This window comes from Ptychodera flava, chromosome 22 (assembly GCF_041260155.1).
Source record: "Ptychodera flava strain L36383 chromosome 22, AS_Pfla_20210202, whole genome shotgun sequence".
NCBI classification, from domain to species: domain Eukaryota; kingdom Metazoa; phylum Hemichordata; class Enteropneusta; family Ptychoderidae; genus Ptychodera; species Ptychodera flava.
The window spans coordinates 8,117,561-8,144,043 of NC_091949.1; the positions used below are offsets into that span (position 1 = coordinate 8,117,561).

General features: G+C 34.9%; 1 protein-coding gene across 1 annotated transcript; it reads right to left on the reverse strand.

The window, feature by feature from the left end:
- Positions 1 to 707: 707 nt before the first annotated feature.
- LOC139122597 (calcium uniporter protein, mitochondrial-like) lies at positions 708 to 26,317 on the reverse strand. Its single transcript, XM_070688148.1, has 8 exons — positions 26,193 to 26,317; positions 22,688 to 22,754; positions 7,131 to 7,301; positions 5,247 to 5,351; positions 4,087 to 4,247; positions 2,260 to 2,463; positions 1,532 to 1,648; positions 708 to 1,019 (listed from the first exon to the last, which is right to left on the reverse strand). Exons 1-8 carry the CDS (start codon positions 26,283 to 26,285, stop codon positions 903 to 905), a joined length of 1,035 nt encoding a protein of 344 aa, XP_070544249.1. The 5' UTR covers positions 26,286 to 26,317; the 3' UTR covers positions 708 to 902.
- Positions 26,318 to 26,483: the final 166 nt, after the last annotated feature.

A 26,483-nucleotide genomic window follows, 5' to 3' on the forward strand; every position in this document is an offset into this window, starting at 1 on the left:
GTGAAGGAAAAACTGCAAATTAATGCACTTTCCTGACAACTTTAAGAAAGATTAACTCAATGAAGGAGAAACCATGTACTAGACTAAGACCACGTGCATGATTGGTGGTTTTGCTAGTTTTTGAGATTTTATATATATATATATATATATATATATATATATAATATCAGAGTTTTCCTTAGGATATCAAGGTGGCTATATCACAGTAAGTGTAACCTTAGTTATTGGGACCCTATGAGGCAAATACCGGTACAATGCTAGTTAAGATGTGGAGGCATGTCCACACTTGTTTTCCACAGCAAAACTCTGATATCTTTGTAATGAACTGAATGCCTTTGCAGTCCCTTTGGACGGGTTCTAACCTTCAAATCTGTCAAACAAGGTCTATCATACAGAATGTTGATACTGAATAAAAAAATAATTGGCAAAACTGAAGAATACAGGGCCCGTGCTATGTTGTGGTACAAAAATCAAAGGGACATAATATGTTTGCATTTATACTCACTGGCCTGTCAAAAAATTGTGAACCTAACAAGCAAACTATCACTTACAGGATGGCCTGATAAAGTCTGAACTGAACTAAAGTCACTATAAAAGCCATTGGCTAGTTTGGTATTTACAGAAAACACGCACCTGTGTCACAAACAAAATTGAACTATTTTGCCACAATGTGACAATCTTGAGAAAAATAATGACATTTAACCCTTTCAGCAGCAAATTTTGGTTTGTCCCTTTTGTTTACAAGAGCAGGGCTGTACCACTGTGGATGTAAATGGGGATGAAGGGTTAAATCTACCCTGATGTCAACTGCACTTATCATATGGGTTGTTACCTTTTCTACACTGTACAATAGTTATTATTCAATTCAACACCTAAAGAAGAGTACTTTTCTGCGTCTGGTTTTATGATGCTAGTTTTTCCTCTGGTAGCTCTGGGGCGATGACTTTGTTAGAGGGTGGCTGAAGGATTGGTAGGTTCAACTGAAGTGGATCTCGAAGTCTTTCCAAATCATACTCTGCCTGCAACCATGAAAACCAAAAATAAAAATCATCAGCCACTGCTCTAATCACAGCAACTCAACATCTAGACAGAATTAAAAGTATACAGTCTACTGAATTTTATAGAAACCAACCGTTGATTTTTACTAAACAGGGACACATAAATAAATAAACATGGCTGACATTTCTCATTAACGTGCCATATAAGGATATATGCAAATTGAGGTGGGCAAACACCTTTGAGCAAGAAAGCATATTTTGCTACATAATTTTTTCTTGTTATATGAGCTTATACACACAACTTGCAGAGACAGCTTTGCTATGACTTGAAGTCTATTCAGTAGATGGTTCAAGGTGAAGTTAATGGTGAAGTCAATGGTGAAGTACGGTGACATCTTCAATATGGATATATGGACCAGTCATGTACTGGACAGCCAATTTATAAGCCTGGCTATAGAACACTTATCCCCATAGTCTCACTGATTGACACATGTAGACATGATTCTTTGCAAGTGTTTTACATTGTCACTTACCTTTACTATTTGGTCTCTGAGCTTGTTATAATCTGCCAAATTTAGCTGTTTCTTTTTGGCACCCTTGTGGAAAGTGATCAAGTATTGTCTATCATGAGCTCCTTCAAAAGTGTACTCCTGTGTGAATAGATAAGCAAGAATATACATCAACAAATCAAATTTTTGGTGTCAATTTTGTGGCCTTTAACACTATAAAGACTGATACAAGGAAAATGGATATCTCAATTTACACTGGCAATGTGCAGCCACTCATAAGGTTACATCTTATTGGTACTAAATTGTCATTATTTAAAAGAACTCAAGGAGTCTAAAACTAAGGTTATTCCGTACCTGATTGGCTGTTTGGAAATAATTCAATTAGCCAACAAATGGACTACCAGCTTCTGAGATGCTGCACATCAGCCAAAATTACATCCAAAAGAAATAATCGAACCCTTCCATTGTACACTATTTTGATATGATTGAATTCTTCAAAGGTTTGACCATCATACGAGAAGATCTATATTAAACCATTTCATCACTATGGTTTGGCCCAAACCCATTGTTATCAATGGTGGGTGTGGACCTGTTTACAGGGAATCAGGAGGAACAGGTTAACACGTATACAATCTGTGCTGTAATACTTGTATCATGAGTCTACAGAATATGACAACTAAATGAAATTTCAAAATATTTTAATACATGTGTCATGGTCTGAGATCAAGGGAGAAAAATTCTAAATAACTTACCTGTCTTGTGAGTACATAGTATGCATAGAAACAGATGGCTGTACCATAACCAACAAAATAAGTGACAGGTTCCATAATATCCCAGGAATATTCCCACCATGTAAGTCTGGCAAGGAAACCAAACTGGAAAGACATGTAGGCAAGACCTCCCCATACCAGGATATTGGTACGTCTGGCTGCTTTCATGTCAAGCTCTTTTTTCAGCTGAAAATAAGAATAATGTTACTCAATGGATTAAACTGTCATAAACTATAGACACAGAATTTCAAAATTTAAAAGTTATTATTTAAATATTAACTGTTATTTATATCTAAAGATAATATTTATAATTACTTTAAACTATTTTACTGGTTTTTAAAAATAATTTACTGTTTTCATTATTCGATTGAACTTTAACAGAAATGCAAAATCTCGTCTGTAAGTATTATTATTGTTAAGTGAGTACACTGTAGGAACATTCCAAATAAAGTTGGGTTTTGTTTTCTCTTAAAGGCTTTGTGACTTTAAATCCCAGTTAACATGCAACAAACAGCAAAAGAATGAAACCCTGATGACAATTGATGAGTGAGCAAAAACTTTGTTGAAACATTTTTTACTATGATGCAACAGTATCAATGAAATCAAAATTATCATGATTTTCAGACAGCTATATTTTTGTATGTATCACAAATATGTTTGTAGCCATAGGTCAATCTGACTGCCTTGGTCTTTGGCCAAGAATGAAATTAAGTAAACAAAAAAGTCTTCACTCTTAATTCCACGGCACATAACAAAAAAAAATAAGCTGGTTACATATTGGCTATGAATCATTCACCAAACTGACAAGCATTGACAAGACTGACATTCTGAAAGGAACTAGTTGTGACATGTCTTGATAATACGGTAGATCTAACCACACATAGTAAGAATTTTTTACCATTTGAATCTAAATAGTTTTTTACATCTAAACACTCACAATTGTCTTCCTTTGACCAACTTTAACCCTTTGAGTGCTGTAATTTTTCCAAACAAATAGTGAAATATTTTGCCAATTGTTATTATGCTTTCTGTAATTTCTCTTGATAATTTTGACCAAATGGCCATCACTGTTCATTTCCCATAGTTTTTGATCAAAATTTTGGGGAAAACCAGACAAAAATTGATTAGGTGATATTTTATACAGGCAACAAAAATTGACTTCGCCACACAGAGGGTAAAAACTTGCAGAATGTCTGGTTTCTGCACATGACATTTCTGAAACGTTACAGATTGAAGTTCCCAGCAAATAACAACAGTAAGTGCAATTTTGATGGGTGTATTTCAAAACTACACATCACTATTCAGACCATTGCTGCTCCTTGACCTGATAACTTGTTCAAACCAAATGCAACATGCAGGAGATCACTTGGAAATCAATTTAATGAAATGTAGCATATTTTCAGCTAAAATGCACCTTAGTAATTGTGAAGTGACATCCATAAGAGAGATTTATCAAGATGCAATTCACAGTCATCAGATCAATTGAGTGAGTGTCATGCATTGCAAAATATCACATTGTAAAGATAAAAAATTCAATAGGAATAAAATAAATAATTATGATAATTTTTTTATGGGATTTTCATAGCAATGGACAATTTACACTGGTAATATCACCATCTAAGCAAGTATTTTTGTAAAAATCATACATGACGATCAGAATTGTTTCAACTATAGACTGTGATGAATGCAGAGCATACGGTCCTTGTTATCAATAGACAGTAAGACAGCAAGAGGTTGTAGGAAGATGGCTGCGACTGATTTCAGCATCTTCCCAACCTCTGTAATAAGATGAAAGCCACTGATACTAACCTGTTCATATGGCTCTATCTTTACTTTTAAGTCTTCTAATCTTTTTATCAGAGCTTTCTCATGATTAAACTGGTGCTCTTCCACATTTAGAGTGGAATATAATTGCTGTATGAGTGTTTTGACGTCAGAAATCTTCTCTGCATCCTCACTATCAAGAACCTCTGATCACAAGAAACACATCATCAATATTATTCAGGTCAAAGAAAGAGAAATCTTTTTCTATCCTTACACACATTGATTGAGACTGGCCATTTTTTTTTAATGTTCCCTCAAAAATTTAATATAAAAAGAGAAACTACCCTGAAAGACAGAAAAATTTTAAAATTTGCAGGATTTTTTAATTTCTAAGTACTATTCTCTATACCTGTAACATTATCATAGCCTCATGTTCTACTATTGTACGGTATGTCACTACTATGGACAACCTGGACAACTATGTCACTAGCCTGACAACACAACTGATAAAATGCAATGGCGTGGCAAAATATTAACCCTTTGCAACTAAATGTCAGTCCAACCCTTATTCTATGACATTATGCTGTCCAATTAATGTACAAAAATTGGTTGAAAGGATGACGATCCTGGGTGTAATGATCCATACCATCTTGATTTCAGAAGTGATTACGCTCAGGTGAAATTTTCTCCCTTATGATTCAGTATATGTGTGACAATTCATCTAACAAGAAGAGATTTCCAACACAGTTGATTGCCCAAGACAGATAGCGTTTAAGATTGAATTCCAATTTAGATCAAACTCAGATATGATGGCCAGCAACAGATGCATCCCTTCACAAGACATCTGGGCAGCTTGATTTGATACCCTTGACAGAAGAAGCAAGTGCTGGTTTTCACACAGCTATACAAGGCAAAAAAGTTAAACATTTTGATTCTGCAAAAAGGATCTTCATCATTTGAAAGCTGTGTGAAGCCTATTGCTTCTTCTTCTGCTGAACCCATCTACTCTTCGCGGATATATATATGCAAGCAATCTGGTTTTGTGATTGTAAAGTGCACTGTGGTTGGACTGACCTTGCTACATGGCTTCACAAATATTATGATATCTGAATCAACTTGAGTCAACATATAAAATGTCATCTAGCAGCAGCACTTACGCAACACATAACTCAGCATATCTCTACAATTTGTAATGATGTTCTTACCTTGTGGAGGGGGATCAACATCATAACTGGTCTCATTTATTACCAATTTAAAATTCTCTCTCAGAAGTGCATCGATACCAGTTGCTTTGGCTACTTTAACATCATCTGCAAATAAGTTAATCAAAATGATATACATCTATTTTCAGTTCATTCATTCTTTTAGTTTTAATATTTATTGCAACAGTGAGGTTGAAAGTAAAGGGCTTGACACATGATTATTTTCTTTCCATTATTATGGGAGGTCACCATTGTAAATTGTGAACAGATCTGGTATTAAAATGTTACACCAGATAGTGAACCATAAGTATTGGGTATTCTTGTGCAAGGCTCTTTAATACAATAGACTATAGATTTTATTTACATGAGGGAACTGCATTTGTGCATAGGTATTTCTGACACAGAAATTTTCTTTAACCCTTTGAGTGCCAAAGTCAATTTTTGTCACCTTTATAAATTATGCCCCAGTCAAATTTTTTTCAAATTTTTCCAAAATTTTGGTGAAAAACTGTAGCCAATAAAATGTGATGTTCATTTGATCCACAATTATCAAAAAATTACAGAAAAATTCATAAAAATTGGTAAAATGTTGCGCTGAAATTTTGGAGGGAAAAATTACTGCACTCAAAGGGTTAACATCATATCAGCTGGTCTGACCTTCGTGTACAGCTATTACTTGTCAAAAGAATGTGATGGAATCATAGATCAATGACACTTAAAGGAGAAATTGGCCTGATAACTTATTGAGGAAAGTCTGCAACAGGATATTTTCATGACCCCTGCATGACCTTACATCCTGGTATTTAGGGTAGTATGTGATGTTCAAAAATTCAATAGCTACATGTGCACTGTGAGGCAAAATGCAAATTTTTGCTTGTAAATAAGACGTACACAACAGCAATCTTAGATTTCAAGTGCTGTATATACAGCTATGGAATGTTTACAATTACAGCACCATCTGTTCCACTGATATGTAAGAATACATTCCTACAGGAACAACTCAAGTATAATTGTACTGTAACACTAGCTCAAGTGTAATTGTACTGCAACACTATCTATCTAAGCTGCAGTGACTTCTCAGCGATGACAGGTGACGTATCTATATACTAGGTCAGGTATAATAGTACTCACAGGAAGTCCCATATGAATTGACAAGTAGTGTTTAAATGCACAGGTCACAACACAGGTACAACACATATAGAAATATGAATGCATTATTAAATTGATAGCTACTAAACTTGAACGGCAGGTCTGCAGTACGATCATAAATCTTAATATGGTATCTTGCAGTACTTTGTGGCTTTCTATCAAACCCCAATGCTTAAATTACAAATTATTTGATAAATACATACAAATCTTCTTAAAATTAACTCTGCCCTTGAGGGCTAAAAGATTTCAACCTATGGACACAGAACCAATGCAAATATAGATGTTTTAGCTTTAACAATGTGCGTGTGCCAATATACTGGACTATCAGAGGTAGGCATACATGAAAGAAAATAAATTTATTATGGAGGAAGCAGTTGATGTCATAGAGAAGGCTGTTGTCAGAAAAAACTCTGAATATTTGAGACATTATTTGGGAGACAAATTTATTCAATACTGAATGCAGATAAATACAAAGTACAACGATCATAATCACAGCATTTCAAACATTTCTAAGGCAATGGATGAAAAAAATGGAAATTTGATAAGAATTTTCAATGGCAAAATTTCCATCTATATAATTCTTTATCCCATGTAAAAAGAATCATGGATTTTAAAAAATTGATTTCATTATGATGGAATCACTTGAGGTTATCAGTACATAGAGCAATATATCTGAATGCAATATTTAATAGAGAGTGGGCCTGCCATGTCGATATTTATATTCTTATTGACACATACCTTTGTTGTAAATGGCTGCTCTCTCTATGCCGCCATCCTCTGATCTCAATTGCTGGATCAAATCACCCACATTCTGTGTAAATGGTTTCAATGTAAACTGGCACTGTTCTTGTCTTGATGGAAGTGGTACGTACAGTACTGGCAAACCATTGCGATACTCACAGTGTACACCTACACAATGTAAAAATAAATCAATGTTTTATTAAGTATTTAGGGTGGTATAAAGACAACTGTGTACAATGAAATATGTAATTACTGTAGAATAGTGGGATTCACACTGGACAATTTATCCAGGACATGAGTACCAGGGTATAGGCTTACTCTGTTGGTTTTAGGTCTCTTAAGAATAATCAATATTGACTTTACATATAGCTGTACTACTTTTGTCCAAGTTGGAATAAGGTTATAGGCCAGACAAAAGTTGAAGCCAGTCTCAAATTATGTGTCAGGATGTATACATGTATGTTACATCAAGTCTGGTCTATAAGTTTGGGAAGAGCCTTGCTATTTTTGTACAATTGTAATCATGGGGTCAAAGGTGATGTTACCATGGTAATTGTGTCCGCATTGGTACTGACTTCATATAATCAGCTATGGACACAAACTAAATGTATTCATAAAGCCCTAGCCAGATCCTGGACGAACTTGTGTTTGTGAAAAAGAATAAAGATACTATAATGCAAAAGTGACTGCTGGGGAAAAAAACAAACTGAATTTTAAGTGTGGAATTGGTACTAGCTGTACTTAAGGCAGGAACTTTGAACAACACAGAAAATCTTTTTAGTACCATGATACAAGAAGGCAATGTAACATACATTTCCTTTCAGTAAAATAAATGTAAGTTATCAACATTTCCATATAACAGTGATAATAAATTTAAAATTACTGAAGATATCACTTATATTAACACACACAAAATAAAATACCCTGTAAAACAAAATCACAGCTTTCTTAGTATCATTTGAAAGATTTCATTGATATACATCATACATGTAGGATCACCAATGATACAATCTTCACAGGCTATTCTTATTTACTGGGATTCTTTCATATTTAATTTAAATTACTAGAAAGATGCATATGAAGTCCACCTCTTTGCATCTCATAATCATTTTAAAATAACTGAACCATATGTTTTGTTCACAAAGTATTAAATCAAACATACTTTCAATCACAAAGCAATTTCAACATTAAAATGACATTATTCATCTGCAACTGTACGTCAATTATAATGACAGCTTGTATCTGAGTAACAAATATGTGTGTACGTGAACATATGGAAAGTTCTAAAGGAGAAAAATCCAAATATACACTTTTTTCCAAAATATTTACTGATACAAAAACAGTCTGTGGATACCATGTATGAATACCAACTACTGCATGCGGTTCAAATGGCTGAGAAATAAAAATCCACCCAGATGGACATCCAAGGATAATGTCATTAGCATTGGTACATTCCATAAGGACAAAAGCAAATACATGATTCTTCTTTGCAATATCGTAGCAACTGTGGATATTGTCAAGAGCTGAATATATTTATCTATATCTTGAAAATAAAGTAAATGCCAATATTAAACTCATTTTCAAAATATTTAAGTACTATTTAGGAACCAAAATTAAATTTGATATAACTTAAACAGTAAAGAACGAAATTACCAAAAATAAGTTTAATATACTTCAAACAGAAACTACTATTTAAAGTAGGTCATGTTATGTAGTGTATATGTACAATATTAATGCAAGTATGTATGTGTGTGTGTGTGTATTTTATATATATATATATATATATATATATATATATATATATATATATATATATATAATAAATACACACTCGAACAGGTATAAACATGATAGAGTATCTTGGAAGGACTCATTTTAATATATATGTCTATGTTGTATATAGATATATCTAGATATGATAGAGTATTTTGGAAGTACACATTTTAATAATACTAGATAAATGTATGCTACACAATTAATGTCCTTGTGATTCTGATTGGCCATAAAGAAATCCATGGGATAAGTAGTAAAACCACTTCCCTTGATTGCAGTTTTAGTGAGGAAATCTAAAGTATCACCAATCCTTACTTAAAAGTATTGCATTTACAGAACGTTTCACAGACTTTGGTTGATAAAAATAATTGAGAAACGTTATGGGAGTCTCTGGCAATGAGATCAGGACATTAGAAATGTGGGTTATGTTATACATGTAACCACATGGTGTGCATGTCAAGAACCTAACTGGCATGAGTAGAATTTTGGATATCACAAAATCAATTTCTAAAGGTGCAATGTCTGACAACTGTGGACCTAACCTCCTTTTCACTTCAAGTCAGCATTAGAGCTGGACTTGCAGGGAATGTAAAATTTATGTACCTAAATCACTGCTGCAGAAGAAGAGGTTCAGGTCTTAAAAGGTCTTATCCAATTTCCTAAATTGCAGTTTTTGTTAGGAAATCTAAACTTTAAAAGTATTATATATGAACCTCTCTCAAGTCTCAACCCTTTGAATGCTGTGAATTTTCCCGCCAAAATTTTAGTGCAAAATTTTACCCAATTTTTATGAATTTTTTTGTAATTTTTTGAACAACTTTGGATCAAATGGACATTACTTTTCATTGGCTGCAGTTTTTGATCAAAATTTTGGAAGAAATCTGAAAAAGTTGTCAGGGTTACATTTTATAAAGGCGGCAAAAATTGACTTGGGTGCTCAAAGGGTTAATGCCTGGTGGCATGCTGCAACTTAATTAAATGCACAGTTGAATTTTCATCAGTGAAATGCCAATATAATTTTTGACAAGAACTGCAAATCCTTGATTTGTTTGATATTTTGAATTGGTGGCTGAATAAAGCACATGTACATTCACTTGCATGGCTGATTTATATGTACATGAAAGCACCTAGTTGTACAGATTGACAAGTCTGTTACCATGGTAACAGAAATCAACGGCAGTTCTAAACTGACACGGGTGTTGCCATTGGAAACAACAAATTGACTTATCCTCTTGCAATGAAGTGATTCCACTGGCTTTCAAGGAAATTTATTTCATATCTCAACTCAAGCTGTCATTTTGTCCTTATGTATGTACAAACACAATGAATGTATGGCAGCTAAACTTATTGAAAATTGAGAAATAACTACACATGGGTTTTGTTTTTTGAAAAGTGACTTTATACTCATCTTACAAGACTTTAAGATTAGAGGAATAAAATGTGTTGTCCTTTCAATATTCACCAACTCAAAAAAATGAAACAAATCTGTTGTGAGAATATTTAATGTTTGCAACAAAAATAATAAAATACTGACACATCCTGAGCCCTCAATATTGGGCAATTTCTAAATATCAATCATTCCAACATTAGGAGATGAATTTTGCTATCAAATTGAATGGTGGACTATCATGTGTAAACAATTTGTGGCTCAATGTTACTGACTTTGATTTATAGTATTCAATCATTAACAGTACAATCATTTTTAAATAGCTATTACCGGTACATACAGGATAAGTATAACTATCCCTGTAATATTCATGAATCTGATCTCAGGATATACTTAAAGCAAAGTGCTTGGGCAATCAATTGCACTGTTATTGGCTAATTTTTATAGTGCTACAATTAACACTAATAACACCTGTATGGATTACATTTAGCATCAGCAAATAAATATTTCCAGTCTAACCGTTTTGTGACCGTGACCTTCTAGATTAGTTTCACAAAATAAATTTGTCAAAAGCCTCAACAAGTTTGAACAAGTGTTACCAATCCAGTGACATAAGCTATGGTTCCTAGAACTCCATACAAGCCAATTTAGATAACAAATGATATGAGATCATGTAGTCTACTAGTTCCATAAGTCAAATTTTCATTAATGTACATTAATATGTTACAGGAACACACATTTCTCCATCACTTTGATTCAAGCCTTTTTGGAATATGTTAGAGAAACCAGAAAATACAAAGTAAAACTTTTGATACAGAAAGAAATGAAGGAAAACCTACATTGAGTCCTGAAAAAAGACAGGGCTAGATATACATGTGTACTGTCCAGAAGCACACAGATAAATGCACACACATACAAGTACACATACAGACGCACACTCAGGAAGACCACAACAGTATTGGTCTATTTCAGTGACACATGTACACATTTTTAATATCTGACAATAATTTACTACCAGTAAGTTATTTTCCAGATTGAGATTGCTGTTTCCTTGAAAGTCTTCCTCTTTTAAGCCATATTGTGGCAGCAAAGCCATAATAGTACAAATACATGTATTCAAACGGTGCAAACTTTGTCATCGCAGATCTTTCCAAAACTATTTTCATTTGTTAGCTAAAACTAGAATTCCCTCATTTACAAAGGATCAGTGTGGCTTTGACATTCTAATGACAGTTTCAGGACTCATTTCTTGACTGGTTTATTGGTACACCACTTTACTGAGCTAGATTGACTCCCATAAGAAAAACATATTAACACAACTAATCATCTAATTTGATGGAATTTAAATATAACTGCAGTGTAAACTGCCTATCTGGAAAATTCAAAAAACCTCCATCAGAGAATCCCGCGTTTATCTGTCAATGTCATCCTGTCCTTCATTCTTGTAAAGCTTCAAAATGTTTTATTGGAGATGCTGGTTAAAAAATTCATGCCGATGGTCTCTGAAGGAACTGGGTGTAATGTGACATGAATTTTTTATTATTATACAAAGATTTCCCCCCTGGTTACTGTGAGAAAGTAAAAAGGTCCTGGCTTTTGAAACATTTTTAACACCTTTTCTATAGAAAAGTTGTAATATGTATCTGCATCATCGTAATATTTGTGACCTATTTTTTTTTGAAAAATGAAATCTTAAAACAAGGACTAAATTTGGGTATGTTAGCTGTTTTTTTGAATTAGGTTAATTTTAAAGTTAAAATTCACCTATTTGGAAGGGAAAGTTTTTGTCTTAGGATAATATTTCATCCATAGTATTTTCATTTGAAGTAGAAAATGACATGTATGTACCTGTAACACAATACCTATTTGCAATTTTCTTTCGGGTTTTTGTCTAACATGAGAGAAGTTATTCATAAATTATTTTATAACACACCACATGCTCATTCCGTGTCGCGATTCGCCAGAATACGTCACGTGACGAGAAAATAGATACGTCTAATCCCCACCGGATCGACAAAAGTGACGTCAGAGGGTATTTTTTGAAAAGCTATTTCCCTAGGGAAATAGTTCTGACCAAATTTGGAAAAGTGCCCGGTCACGTGACCGTAGTGTCGTCTGCAGCTTTGCAACAATGGCGAGTGACTTAGAACGTGATGTGCGTCCGGAATAGGTTACGACACATTCTCTGAAACAGATTTTCCAACATTTTCCAACATTCTAACAGCGTAGGAACTTGAACAGCTAATCGACGGAAAAGATTAAAGTACAACTAAGGATGTCGCTAGGTATGCTTAGAATATTTTTTGAAAGAAAGTGGGACCACGTACAACTGAAACCGCTGTGGAAACATCGCCCAGTAAACTTGTCAAAATGGATTGTTGCGGTGCAAAATATAAAAACTATATAACAATACAACATGAGCATGTGGTGTGTTATAAAACACCTATAGCCTGGTCTTTATTCGGGCTATAGCGCTCGTCTATTACCCCTCGTGGCCGTGTGTTACCAGAAACACATCGCTATACCCCTCGGCCTATAGCCTCAGGGAATAGCAATGTGTTTCTGGTAACACACGGCCCCTCGGGGTAATAGACGGGCGCTATAGCCCTCATGACCAGGCAATAGGTGTTTATTATAACACTGACTGAAATGTGATTGGTAGATCAGTGTTCGCGGTGACTTTTTTCTCCTCGCGTACGGCATACGCATTAGTCTGCTAAAATTGCGTAATGGCTGGATTTGAGTGCGTAATTTCACTTCCGCATTCGATTGATGAAAAAACTGACTGCAAAATACGATGTGCCGTTGAATAAACCTACACTACATATTCGGATTGTACGATGTAACATTATTTTAATGAAAACAGTTTAACGAACAACTTGAACAATGTTGAAACGTAACAGCGAAGGTTATACATGCGACCGTCAAAACACATCGGGCAACCCAAAAGTTAGAGTTATGGCAGCTTATCCAGACGGTTTCTTGACGTTTCGGCACCAAGTCGTTTCGGCCCAAGACGTTTCGGCCTTCGAATTTCAGGCCCCAAGTCCGACGTTTCGGCACCGCTGAAGGCTACCTGTGGGAACTAGTGCTGGAGCGTAATGTTACAAATCAAAGCAATAAAAAGTATAGTGTCAACTAACATTCACGTACATGCTTTAATATTTGTGAGAACATGGGAAGAGACCGTAAGAAAAAAACTTCATATCATTTCATATCATTTTCAAATCTGTGAAACAAGTTTATCGATATCAATAGCCGCCGACACGGCAAAAGTTTGAAAGCGGTGACGAAACAGCACGGCAAAATTCACACAAAATGCACATAAAGTACTGGTCAGAACGCAAAGGTCACGCTTACGAATATGACAGATCAGTCAATTACTAAATAGTTTGAAAAACAAGTCATCGTTGATGACACAGTCCCCACTTGTTAATGGGTACTTTGATTACAGGTCCTCAGAGAGGATAGAGTCCTCTTCATTAGGTCTGTGATCAAAATACTTTTAATAAATTCGCTTGATACATGTCTGAGTTGTGGTTCAGGATATGAAAAAATCGTAATAAAATGGCCACACGGCGGCCATATTGGATCTTATCACAAAACAATTCAATGTGCATGTGTGTGACATAGGTCAAAGTCCTTGTACCAACTTTGAATAAAATCGGTTGAGATATGCCTGAGTTATGGCTCTGTACATGAAAAAATCGTAACAAAATGGCTGCATGGCGGCCATATTGGATCATATCACAAAACAAATTGATGTGCATAGCTATAACATTGGTCAATATCCTTGTACCAACTTTGAATAAAATCGGTTGAAACATGCCTGAGTAATGGCTCTGTACATGAAAAAATTGTAATAAAATGGCCGCCTGGCGGCCATATTGGATTGTATCACAAAAAAAATTGACATGCATATGTATGACAAAGGTCAATGTCCTTGTATCAAGTTTGAATAAAATCGGTTCAGATATGCCTGAGTTATGGCTCTGTATATGAAAAAATCGTAACAAATGGCCGCACGGCAGCCATATTTGATCGTATCACAAAACAAATTGAGGTGCATATGTATGACATAGGTCAATGTCCTTGTACCAACTTTGAATAAAATAGGTTGAAACATGCTAGAGTAATGGCTCTGTACATGAAAAAATCATAATAAAATGGCCGCCTGGCAGCCATATTGGATCGTATCACAAAACAAATCGACGTGCATCTGTATGACATATGAAGTAATCCTTGTACCAAGTTTGAATGAAATCGCTCCAGGCGTCTCTGAGATATCTGCGTGAACGGACGGACGCACGCACAGACGCACGCACGCACGCACGGACACACGCACGCACGGACATGACCAAACCTATAAGTCCCCCCGGACGGTGTCCGTGGGGGACTAAAAAATCGAAACAGATGCCGAAACGTCTTGGGTTGCAGTGCCGAAGTGACTTGGGCCGGAAATTGAGAGGCCGAAACGACTTGGGCCGAAACGACTTGGTGCCTGAATGACCAGTTACCATCCAGACACTTCTGCAGTGTTAAAAATTTATCGGGATTCCGACGAGCTCTACCGATGAATCATTTTTTTCACGGACTCGTAGAGCAAAGTTGAAAGAAAACAGATTTGTCTGCTTCGACGCCATGCTGCATGTGTGCTTGATCAAAATTTGGGAACAGCGAGACGCGATGATCGTGCACGGTTGGCATTTATATAATTTGTCGCAACATTTCTGTCAATCACTCACTTTCAGAAACTATCGCTCGCCTGAAAATTAGCAACGTAATTCATAGGCACAGCTGACATGATAACGTGCTTATTTTTCAGACAACGCTCAGAGAATCCGAAACCTTCTACACAAAATGAGTGATTGACAGAAATGTGTTGCAACAAATTTCGTCTGGTTGTCGCCTAAGCTCATTCATGGGGAGTGCTTTCGGTGTTATCCTTTGCGTATAGAAAACGCATAACGATGGAAAAAATGCGTAGAGAGTCAATTTCAATGCGTAAATACGCACGATTTTTGCGTAAACGCGAACTCTGTAGATTATTATCAAGGCTTACAGGCATCACCATACATGTCAGCGCTCGATAATATGATATCTGGACTTAAATTTCATCATTGAAATATTCATTTTCAGAAGAGAAGAGAGTCGTGTATGTTTTAGAAAAAGTCACTGAAATAAAAAATATCAAATCAAAAATCCCATGTACAGTTGAACTGTGCAATCTCACTGCTTCTATAATCACTTACAACATATCCCAAGTACAGTTGTACTGTGCTACTGTATCTCACTACTTCTATATAAATCTAGTGACACAAATGAATTGATTTGGAGTTTGGCTGAGTAGGGCCAACCAAATCCAACCTTGGAAATAAAGCACAGCTTGGAACAGTTGCTGCACAAATGTGCTGTGATAAACTCATCCAATGAAGATGAAGCTTGGCATAAAACATGTGATATATAAAACAATATCATCTCCACAGCATTTAAAACTGAAAATTGTGAGCTTTTGTAAATTGCCTTGCTGTATATGAAAGTGGCAATTGATAATCAATAAATCAGAAACTAAAATGAAATTTACAATTCCAGGTATTGAACTCATGTACATATCTAATGATTTGTTGCTGTATGCACATACATGTATGTCTACCTGACTATAGCCTTGATCTGGAAACTGATAGCTACACCAAGCTTTCCCACATTGATCATTGCACCGTATCTTTTCTAAGTGCTCCATAACATGAGAGTGGAATTGAGCACAGCGTGTGGTTCAATCAGCAGGACTCTTCCGTGAATAGACAAAGATACATATGTTCAAGGGATCTAAAACTTACATGCATCATTTTAAATTATCTACTCCAATTGACACTGACTGAGGACTCTCATGAATCTGAAAAGCATCGCCCATACATTATAGTTTGTACCTAATTGCAATTAAACCATCATATAGACACAATTTATATTCATGGAAAAATAATGATATCAATGGTGTGGTTGCAATGGTTTGATGCAATTGTTTTTATTTGTGATGAAAATATAAAGAATTGTCTAAATTGATAGCTGAGAAATTGCAATTATAATGTTTCGGATAATTCAAATAATGAATTATAATTTTCAATAAAATCCATCTGGTGGTAAAATTTTGAATGAGCTAATTTTTTTTATAATAAAACAAGACAGATTACAGAATGGGATAATTTCAACATCTATCATGCTGTTCATGCAACTTTTAAACACACTGTTAATAATTAACGATATTACAAACATCAATATTTTGTTTTCTGTTCATGGAGATCAGTATAATTTCTGTCCTAAGTCAATAGCACATGAAATGAAAAAAATATGTATCATTTTGTTCGTTCTGTTCATGAGGCCTTTCGTCTGATGATAGATATGAAAATCATATGAATGACCCACAATTACAGAACTATATTAATAAAAGAGAAAATGATATCAAAAGGTGACTGCATGGTGCTTGACAAGATCAGATGATTGCAAAAAGAAAGCTGTTCCGTTTACATCAATTATGATAAGCCATCCCTGAAAACATGAAATATATGCATTTAGCCTCACAGCTCATAGGTTTCACTTGCACTCGGTGCTACACTAAATCATTACCTGGGGTTGCACTCTGATTGCAGATAGATGGCAATTTACGTGAGCAGAAACATTTTTTTCCCACATTTATGGATTCCATTGTAAAAATATATTACTCATGAAGCTCTGTTTCTTTGCCAATATGATGTACATCATTAAACACAAGTGCATCTTGACTGCCCTTGATGCTTATCTGCGTATCATTTGAAACTGAATATTTACAAAGTATTTGCCTGACAGTGTGAATCAATATCTCCATTCAGTCTCTGATTACACAGTATTGGAGAAGCACAGAACGACTGGGCTCAGATCTTGCATTACAAGTGGAGAACATGTTTTTCTGAAAGAGCTCGGATGAGGCACATTATGGGCTTTCAAATACAATGAATGTGTAGGTAATACACACTGCATATTCAGAAATACGCTTGTTGTATGAAATACTGATTTGGTAAAAGCAGTCAACACCCAGTCACACGCATCTTGACATTATTTTAACATTTCAAAATTCTGTGGAATGCAAACGCTTTATTTATCTTGATAAACAGATAAGTTGTGAAGTTTTTTGATCAATTGTAACTGATTATTAATAATTCATAATTACAGAAAGTTTGTGAAAGTCATCAAAGCTGATACATGTACTGTTACAGGTAGCACTGAATACTCAGATTCTTTTATCTCTTTTAAAAGGAAAGCCTGATTGTAATAGAGATACGAGATAGGCCAGCAACTCCATACATTAAAAAAATATGAACATGGTACATGAAAAAAATATGAACCTAGACAAAAACCCTGGTAACTCACTACAAAAAGGAAATATGAACATATACAGTTATTGATTAAACCCAAGGCATGCTAGAATAATAATATCTTTCACTCAGAAATTAGTGCCGCTTACATGTACTGTACTGTATGCATTCCAATAATATCATGTGCAATGCATGCAAGTTTGTCCATCACAAACACAGTCATCCCATCTGTTTACTGTCTCTAGTATGGATTGCAGTTTTACAGCCTCCTAAAATAGATGTCTGTAGCATCTTGCTGCTATATTTTTAGATGTGCGATGTGTTCTCATTTGGAAATGTAAAACAAGCTGTTCGTACTGTAAACATCTACCTGGTAACTGATAAATATGTATGCTGACTGTTCTGTCGTATCGTCCTTGAAAGACAACTTGATAAAGTGTTAAAATAAAATGCATGTAACATACCACTGGTACAATATTTTTTAAATGCATCTAAATTTCATTGATTGTTGTGCACAGGGACAACAAATCTTTGTAGACATAACAGACATTTTTTGTCATATGGTATGCAATTGTACAGAAAAAAGGAAATATTGCTGGGAATTTGTTTGTTATACGTAACACTAAAAGTTTCAGTATCAGTAATAGGAAGCAGAACATGTTTCACAACAAGTTGTCTGACCCTGTGTTTTCAATATTGAGTTCTTGGATATAGGTTGAAATAGATACGATTACATTGTATAAAGGTTAAGATCGCGCTATAAAAGCCAAATTATTCATTTTGCATGTCAGGAATTCTGTGGGAATGCGTAAATTTCCTGAAAGTATATGATACGGCAAAATGTTACTAGCTCCAATAAAAAATTAAGAAATTATTTAACAAAATATCATGCAAATTACATATTGTTGCACATATAGACCGGGATTATTCAATGAAGCATCGTTAACTTTCTTTATTTTCTTTAATATCTCTGGTCTAAATGTTGAAAATGGTATGTACCTGTACAGGCTAATTTGAAATACTCAATTTTACCTGTTACATGTAGTGATACTGTCTTGTTCAGATGGTACATAAATAAAAAAACAACACAGATTTCTCTATTCCCCTGTATTGAAAGAACACATCAGATTTTACAGGTTGAACATATCCCATATATGTAACATTAAAAGCTGATTATCTGTTTTTAAGGAAAATGATGATAGTAAAACACTAACATACTTTAATTTTAGAATTATGCTGGAAGTTTTGCAGCAATAGCATGCAGAATAAAGATTTAGTGTCTGTACCATATTTTAAGTTGGTGTGAATGGAGTAAATGATCAGACATGTATTTTTAGTGTGTGAAAATTATTTCTGTACAAATGTGCTTTCTTTGCCGTGCACCCTGCACCCCAGCATTATGTTAGAAAGTTTTCTTTGACTCAAGAATTTTGAACATTACATTCATTGATAGTCTTGACTCAGATCATTAATTTTTGTTTCTGTTGAAAAATTGTTCAGTTGTAAGGCACACTGCCCTGTGAATGTATGTGTACCAGTAATATTCTAGTCAGGCTTCCTAGTCTAATCAGCTTCCCTATACACATTTAGACTTCCCATTCTCATCAAGCTCAGCCCCTATTTCCAGCATGCTCATTTTGTACTGTCTTGCCTCCATTTTGCAGCGTGACATTTTCTGCTGGTTTGATCAATGATACATGTCTGTCAGTGAATGGATTATAGCTGACAAAAGTGTCAGCCATTTTGACAACAGCCGCTGGTACCAAGTGATGAACAACTACTGTCTTACATTTTACCGGTATACTGTCCATTTCTTTGAATGAACACAAAGCATCCACAAAATTTTCATTTTAAAAGTTGAAATCAAATGAAATGAAATGAAAACATTCTTTTCCAAGGTCTTGTATTGTTAACACAAGTTGCTTGAATAGACAGACAAACTTATTCAATCAATATTTAGACACTATTCATCAATGTTTACCTCTGTCTTTTATTTATGTTGTCTCTATTTGGTTCCGATTATGTACTTGAATATTGTGAAAAAAGAAGTATTATTTTGATGTAGAAAGGGCTTTCAATGTTGAAAGGAATGATTGATCACTGGATAAAAATATTCTTATCAGTTTTGCTTGAACTGTCTGATTTGAAAATTTATCGTGTCCAGAGTGACCTGCAATACCTCTGTATTGGGCAACTGACTGGCCTGCAGCTAATCTTTAACTGTTAAACAGAATAGATCAATATTTGTACTAGCCAAATAGCAAGTCAGGGCGTTTTCTCAAGGGTCTACAGTCTAGTGACACATACAGGGAATATAGCTTCATCAGCAGAATAGTCATACAGTTGCCATACATTTAATATCTTTCATCTTCAAGAGGTGACAATTTGGGGGCTGTGTGTGATGCAAGCCAACTGTGAATTAGTCCCACAATAAGTACATGTACGAGTATGTCACACAAGACCACATTTCACATTGACATTGACTTTACAGCTGTATCAAGTTGCTGAGACATATTTCAACTGAGTGAAAAGTCACAGCTGATCAGATCTGCAGTAACAAAAGCCCAACATAGTGTCATCATCCATCCTACTTACTTGCAAATTTTGCCATTTGTATGTGCACAATAGAATATATTTATAGCATATCAGTTATCGCGTTGCATCTCCCTTGAGAATATGACGAAATTCATGTCCTATCATGCATGAATAGTAGCTTTTTATGCAGTAAAAAAAGGGAAAACATACTTTTTATATTAAACAGTCTAGTCGTTGATTAGCATTATTTTGATAGCTCATGCTTTTTAGTATATGTGTAGGCAATTCTTGATCCTTTCATTTCATTTTTTCTTATAGCTCATGTAGATGTTATTTTTGCTGGATTAATTTATAACCTGCATTTAGTAATTGCAATATTTTACCAGTACATATCGTCAGGTACAGGTAATCCCCTTACAATTCACTACATGCATGTACCTGAAACCGTTTTACTATTACAATAGTCAAGAATGCAGCAGTTATAAATTTCTTAATATCATCAATGAACCCCATACCTACCCAGAGGATATGAATAGTTCTTTGATCAGTTGTTTCCATGCAACAGTGGTGACAAGGGACTTGTATACAAATTATTGGATAAATTTACCAGGCTAAACTTCCTCTTTGTGTTTGCTATGCTGGTGTCCTATCATTCACATATCAAACATTCACCATTCCATGGTCAAAATACTACACATCTCTCATTTGCATATTATGTAGTAATTCTGTACCATGTTTGATTACACTGATGTGTACACGAGAATGATCAGTAAAATAATTATCATACTAGCGTACTGAGTTTATCAAACAAAATGGCTATTGTATTTGGATTTTAGGAGTAACATTACCTGAAGATATTTCAATAATGAAAAATTTGAAAGGAAATATCACCAGTACTTTGTTAGATTAATTGGTAGCTGCAGTTGAACTTTGTTATTTTGTTTTCGAAAGCCTTCCCTATATGACTCTACGTTAACTTGCTAACATTTCTCTTTTTCTTTTTGAAAGGGAAGGTGGCTGAAAATTCAATATGAATGTGTGTAGCACGTGTCTTTTTATCATACAGGCTTTCAAGATGGCCAAAACTGAAATTTACCAATCATTTACTGCTGTTTAATAGGTAACACACAAACTCACTAGAGGCACGCTATATGCACATGCAATTTCTGTTTGTGTTTAACAGGAACATTCACAGAGCATGAGCTGCGAGAATGATAAATGTGTTTCGTGGAAGTAATTTGAGGATATTGGGGTCAGCTTCCATGACACTGTCACGAGAGGTTTTGTGTGAGGCTTCTAAACGTTTACAATGTGTGAGAGAGAACGTGGCAACCTGGCTATTCTTAATAAAAAATCATTATGCAGAGCTTATGCCAGCCAAAATATTAAATAATGAGTTTTGAAGCTTTCCAATATACATGATAATATGCTTCACAACATTCACATTTCTTGACTTATACATATTTGTTTGCAATGAAATATATCAATTTATGAACCTCTAGTTCACCTACTTCCTTATCATTCAGTACTGTTCAAACTGAAGTTTATCAAGTAAACATGACGACATAGTACCTCCACCACATGTAGGATACCAGAATATTTTCTTTCTTTCTTTGTATATATACTTACTGTACACAGTAACACCATATTAATTTTTTTTGAGGTTAACTGGGGAACATCGATATTGAATAAAAAATTCTCTCTGTCAGTGGCATGATGCACCCTATGGTAATATATTACATTCATTTACTGTTTAGCATTTACAGAATGAAGGTATTCTCTATTAAAAATTGAACAATCCAGTTTGTAATAGATGCACTATCTAACAAAATTATTACTGTTAAAACTGATGTGTACATTCAAATACCTATAGGTATCGTTAATTATTGTCTGGTGGATAGAATTTGGTAAACTATTAATCATTAGAACAATTTCTGTTGTGTACAATCAGATGTGATGATCAAACTTCATGCAAAGGCTTTCCTACAGCCAGAAAAATATCTTTGAAACATTCCAATGCCAGGATTTCCTAAAAATCAACTTGAATACTCATTTCCATGGATTGATTCAGTTTTAACTGTTTTCCGGCAAAGTTCATATGTCACCATCAGGTTAAGCAGGTTACAACCAGTTAGGCATAACATTTCCCATATGTTACATTTTACGAAGTGAAAACAAGCTGAGAAAGAACGATGAAATCGGTAAATAAAGATAAAGACTGGTAAATTTGGAGGCCCCTGAAAACATAGCTACTACAATCGAATTTTACTGACTTACTTAATTATAACATACCATGCCAAGTAGGTGGCAATACATGTAGAGTTTTACTCAATACCACATACTCTGTACTGACTTGGCAGATGGGGAAGTGACAGGTCTGGTAAGATAATAGTTTCTAAACCATAGAAAAATGTTTGACAGTTTGAAGGAATTATGCTACATTTATTATCATCAAAATATCAGATTGACCTGCATTCCTGTCAACAAAGAAATAAATATTGTGTTATACTCACTGTTCTTTGGTATTGCAGTTGAACACAGTGCTGCTGAAACCTGCCAATTTGTACAACAAGGGAACGTCTACCAGCATAAAGAGAAACAAGATATGATTAATAAATAGCAAATACCAAAGACCTCAGGTCAAAAGGGGTCACAGGTTTCATCCAAATCTATATTTATTTACCCTCTTCAAGAGGCAATGAATAATTCTTTTTAAACAGTTTGGAGTACTTCCAAATAATTTCCAAAGCAAATATGACATGAAATCAGGCTGTTGGCACATTAAATAAATATGACATGAAAACGACAACATGCGTAAATTACATCAGTAGTACATTTAATAGTTGGATCAGATTTGAAGTTCAAAAAATCATAGAACGGAGACGATGGAAAATAGGGCCGTAATACCAATTTATGTCAGTGAACCTTTGGAATGGAAACAATGTGTGCAATGGAATGATGTACTGAAGATTAACTTCATCTCAAAATGCATATGCATGATTTTTTAAATGAACATTCCTATGACACAATCATTTGAATAAAGACAATCCTTGCAGTTATTTAATTGCTGCAGAGCACTAGTTACCTTAGCTTTGCATGCAGGTCAGTGTGTTTTTACCGACTATGCAGCCAACCACACAGTTGGTAAACAGACCTACAGGCAAGGCTAGGCTTATCTGATTTGCAATTTGTTCTTACAGGCTTTTCACAATTTGATATAGGTGTTAATAAGAATGTTGGTTAGATAATTAACACACAATTCTACTAATTATATGCTTTTAGAACAATTAGCTAAAACAACATTTCAGATTGTCATATAAGATAAACTGTATCATCCCTCTAAATCCAAAAAGTTTATAGGTGCACTCTTTTATTACTTGTAAAAGACAGCAAAGTGTTATCAATTCAAGAGATCAACTTTACATACAGAAAGAATATTTACCATTTAAAATTTAAAAAGTCCCCGTGTCATACAATTTACTTCTCTCTTTACAAATTTTGGTTTGAGACAGAACTGACTATTGTGGTAAATTAAAAAGTGTAAACTGCAATACTTCCAAAATGTGAACAAACCCCATTTTCTGAAACGGTCCCACAGGAAGTGTCTCTTTTTATGGGCAAGGGGAATAGCACTCGTCAAGGAAATGCTGTAATTAGTATGGCCTGAAGTCAGGAACATCCAAATGTTTCACTTTTGCTGGTAAGTGATGAAGGGTCTGTTCTTTTACAAATCAAGGATTTACTTGACTTTATTGCATTGACGGATGAAAAATTGATTTGTTCACCCCTTTGCTAGAATTTAGATCATTTTTCAATAATGTATTTTGATGATAATTCATATAAAGTAAGGGACAAACATAACAAAAACATCTGTACATGAAAAGAGAGGAGAAATACAATTGAATACCATGCAACTACATCACATAAAGTATGCTCTGCACACTTTGGTTTGCTGTGGCATTATTTTAATTTATTGGCAATGTGCCTTGGCAATTTAGCAGCTGAGCTATTTACTGGTGAGCAGTGTGCCCTCTAACAAAACAGATTTCATGAAACTTCTGAGTCAATTGAAAAATTTGTGAAATTTTCTTGAGTCACAATGTATAATTTCCTATTCAACTGAAAATTTTCTTGCGTCACAGAGAATATTCAAGAGTCATGGCGCACCAAATAGGCGGCACACAGTCCATGTAGCCGACAATGAGATGCAAATGATATGCGGTCAAGGTCTCCTCAACTAACTTTCAGGTGGTTCTTCACTTTCTACTATTTTTATAGTATTTTTTACAAAGGCACAGACTTATTCTACCTGCAACTTAAAACTGATAGTGATTTTGTAGCTCATTCTTTACTATTTTTCATAGTTTTTGGTAGCCGGTAACAACACACTTCGTGTTCGTGTCGGCTACATGGACGATCTGCCAAATAGGCTTAGAGGGCACACTGCTGGTGAGCATTTCATTGTGTTGTAAGATGAATGGCCAATGATAGTCCCTGGTAAATTTCTGTATGTGACTTAGGATTAGGTACTGTTATGCAACACACAAATTGGCTTTGTTGGTTTAACATGCAAGCACAATTCCTGATAAGGGGACAACATGCAATGAGGGACTCTTACATTGTAATGGCATCAGCATTTATTCATCCACTCATGCTCAGAGGGGTCACTTCATGTATTTAAGCTGTATGAAACTTCAATTTTCTGTAGTGATCATAAGTTTTCAAGGTTTAACTTATGTAATTGTAAATACCTGCTGTGAAAATCTTTTTTCAATTTGGCTTCAGAAAGATTGACAAACAGCAAGGCTAAAAAAATATTAAAATGGCTTTATGTGTGAAAGGATCGCTATATAAGTTGAATTCTAGCATCTGATGACATGATTCAGATTGGCAGTATCAAGCTTTGAACACAAATACCTAGGGAGTTTTATGATTTGTTTTGGCGTGATACAATGTTCAACCTGTAAATTCATAGGTGTGTTCAATATCAGGCAGAGAGGTATTTTCCCTTCAATCACCTTTTGTCATGACTTTCCTTTTCTCTTGAGACAAATTTACTGATGAAAAATTCTGGAATATTTTATCACGTGGTAAACCTAACACTCCAACTAATATTCACCATTATGCAATTGTACACTTGTTGAATTTTAATTCATAAAGACCATGTAGTTTCTGTTTTCGTTCATGGGAGTTTGTTTCATAAAAAAACAACAACAACGCAACAACAAGAACAGAGTGGGCTTTGCTCTTAATGTCTGCTGAATACATGTTACATACAAAATATTGTTCTAACTTCTATGATACTCAATAATACCTACACTAACTGTATTCACACATTCTATTCAATCGCAATAATTATTATTGGATTGGGAAATTATATCATAATTCCGTGCATTAAACTGATTAACACGTATTGTGTTGTTGAAATGATATCCTTCAACTTATGCCGTTTCAGTTATTTTATGTCAGGCTCATGCCATAGTTTTTTTCTTTTGTGTCAGTACATTCACACGACCACACCCACTTTACCGCAAAGCGTTCCACAGTTACTCGAAGTACCTGTGCTGTGTGTGACGACTACACAGAGAAGTGCGGTCTGGGTAACCAGGATAAGCCGAGTACCGCGCAGAATGTCGTCGGACTCTTTGAGCCCAACGTTCACCGTGCACCGGGTACGGCGAATCTATCGGGCAGATAGGCACTTTTTCCTTCAATGAAAAATATTCCCTACTTGTTATTACCTTGCTAGTACACGATTCCTTTCGTTGCGCTAAATGTTAAAAAGCACCGTCTGTAGAGACAAAGTTATTGAGTGGCACATTTCCTTTGAAAGACTTTGTCTAGTATATTCACGGTTTCATGCTGGACGTCAACATTGAACTTGTGCCACACTGCCAGTTTATATAGTGCAGTTGGAACAAACGTCAACCAATAAAAGTTGTCAAAACAACAAAACGCACAAACTGCACAACGCACACTTTGATTAAAAGTGTCGGCAGTTAACTGAGTTGTACCTACCAAAATTTTCTTTGGCATGAAGCTCTTCGTCCCGCATTTACCAACAAATATGCGGCCAACGGGATACAGGCGAAACCAACCAGACGACGCCATCTTGTACTTGGTAACACTATTTAACTTAGGACAATATTCAGCCAAAACCTTTTTAGGGTATGTTTTGTAAGACATGATTCATATACAGAAAATATCAACTGATTATTTATAATTTAACTTTATAGGTTATAGGCAAAGAAAATTTATACGCTCTCTCCAGGGGAAAAAATAATACATGTGACGAAACTGGGTCTATGA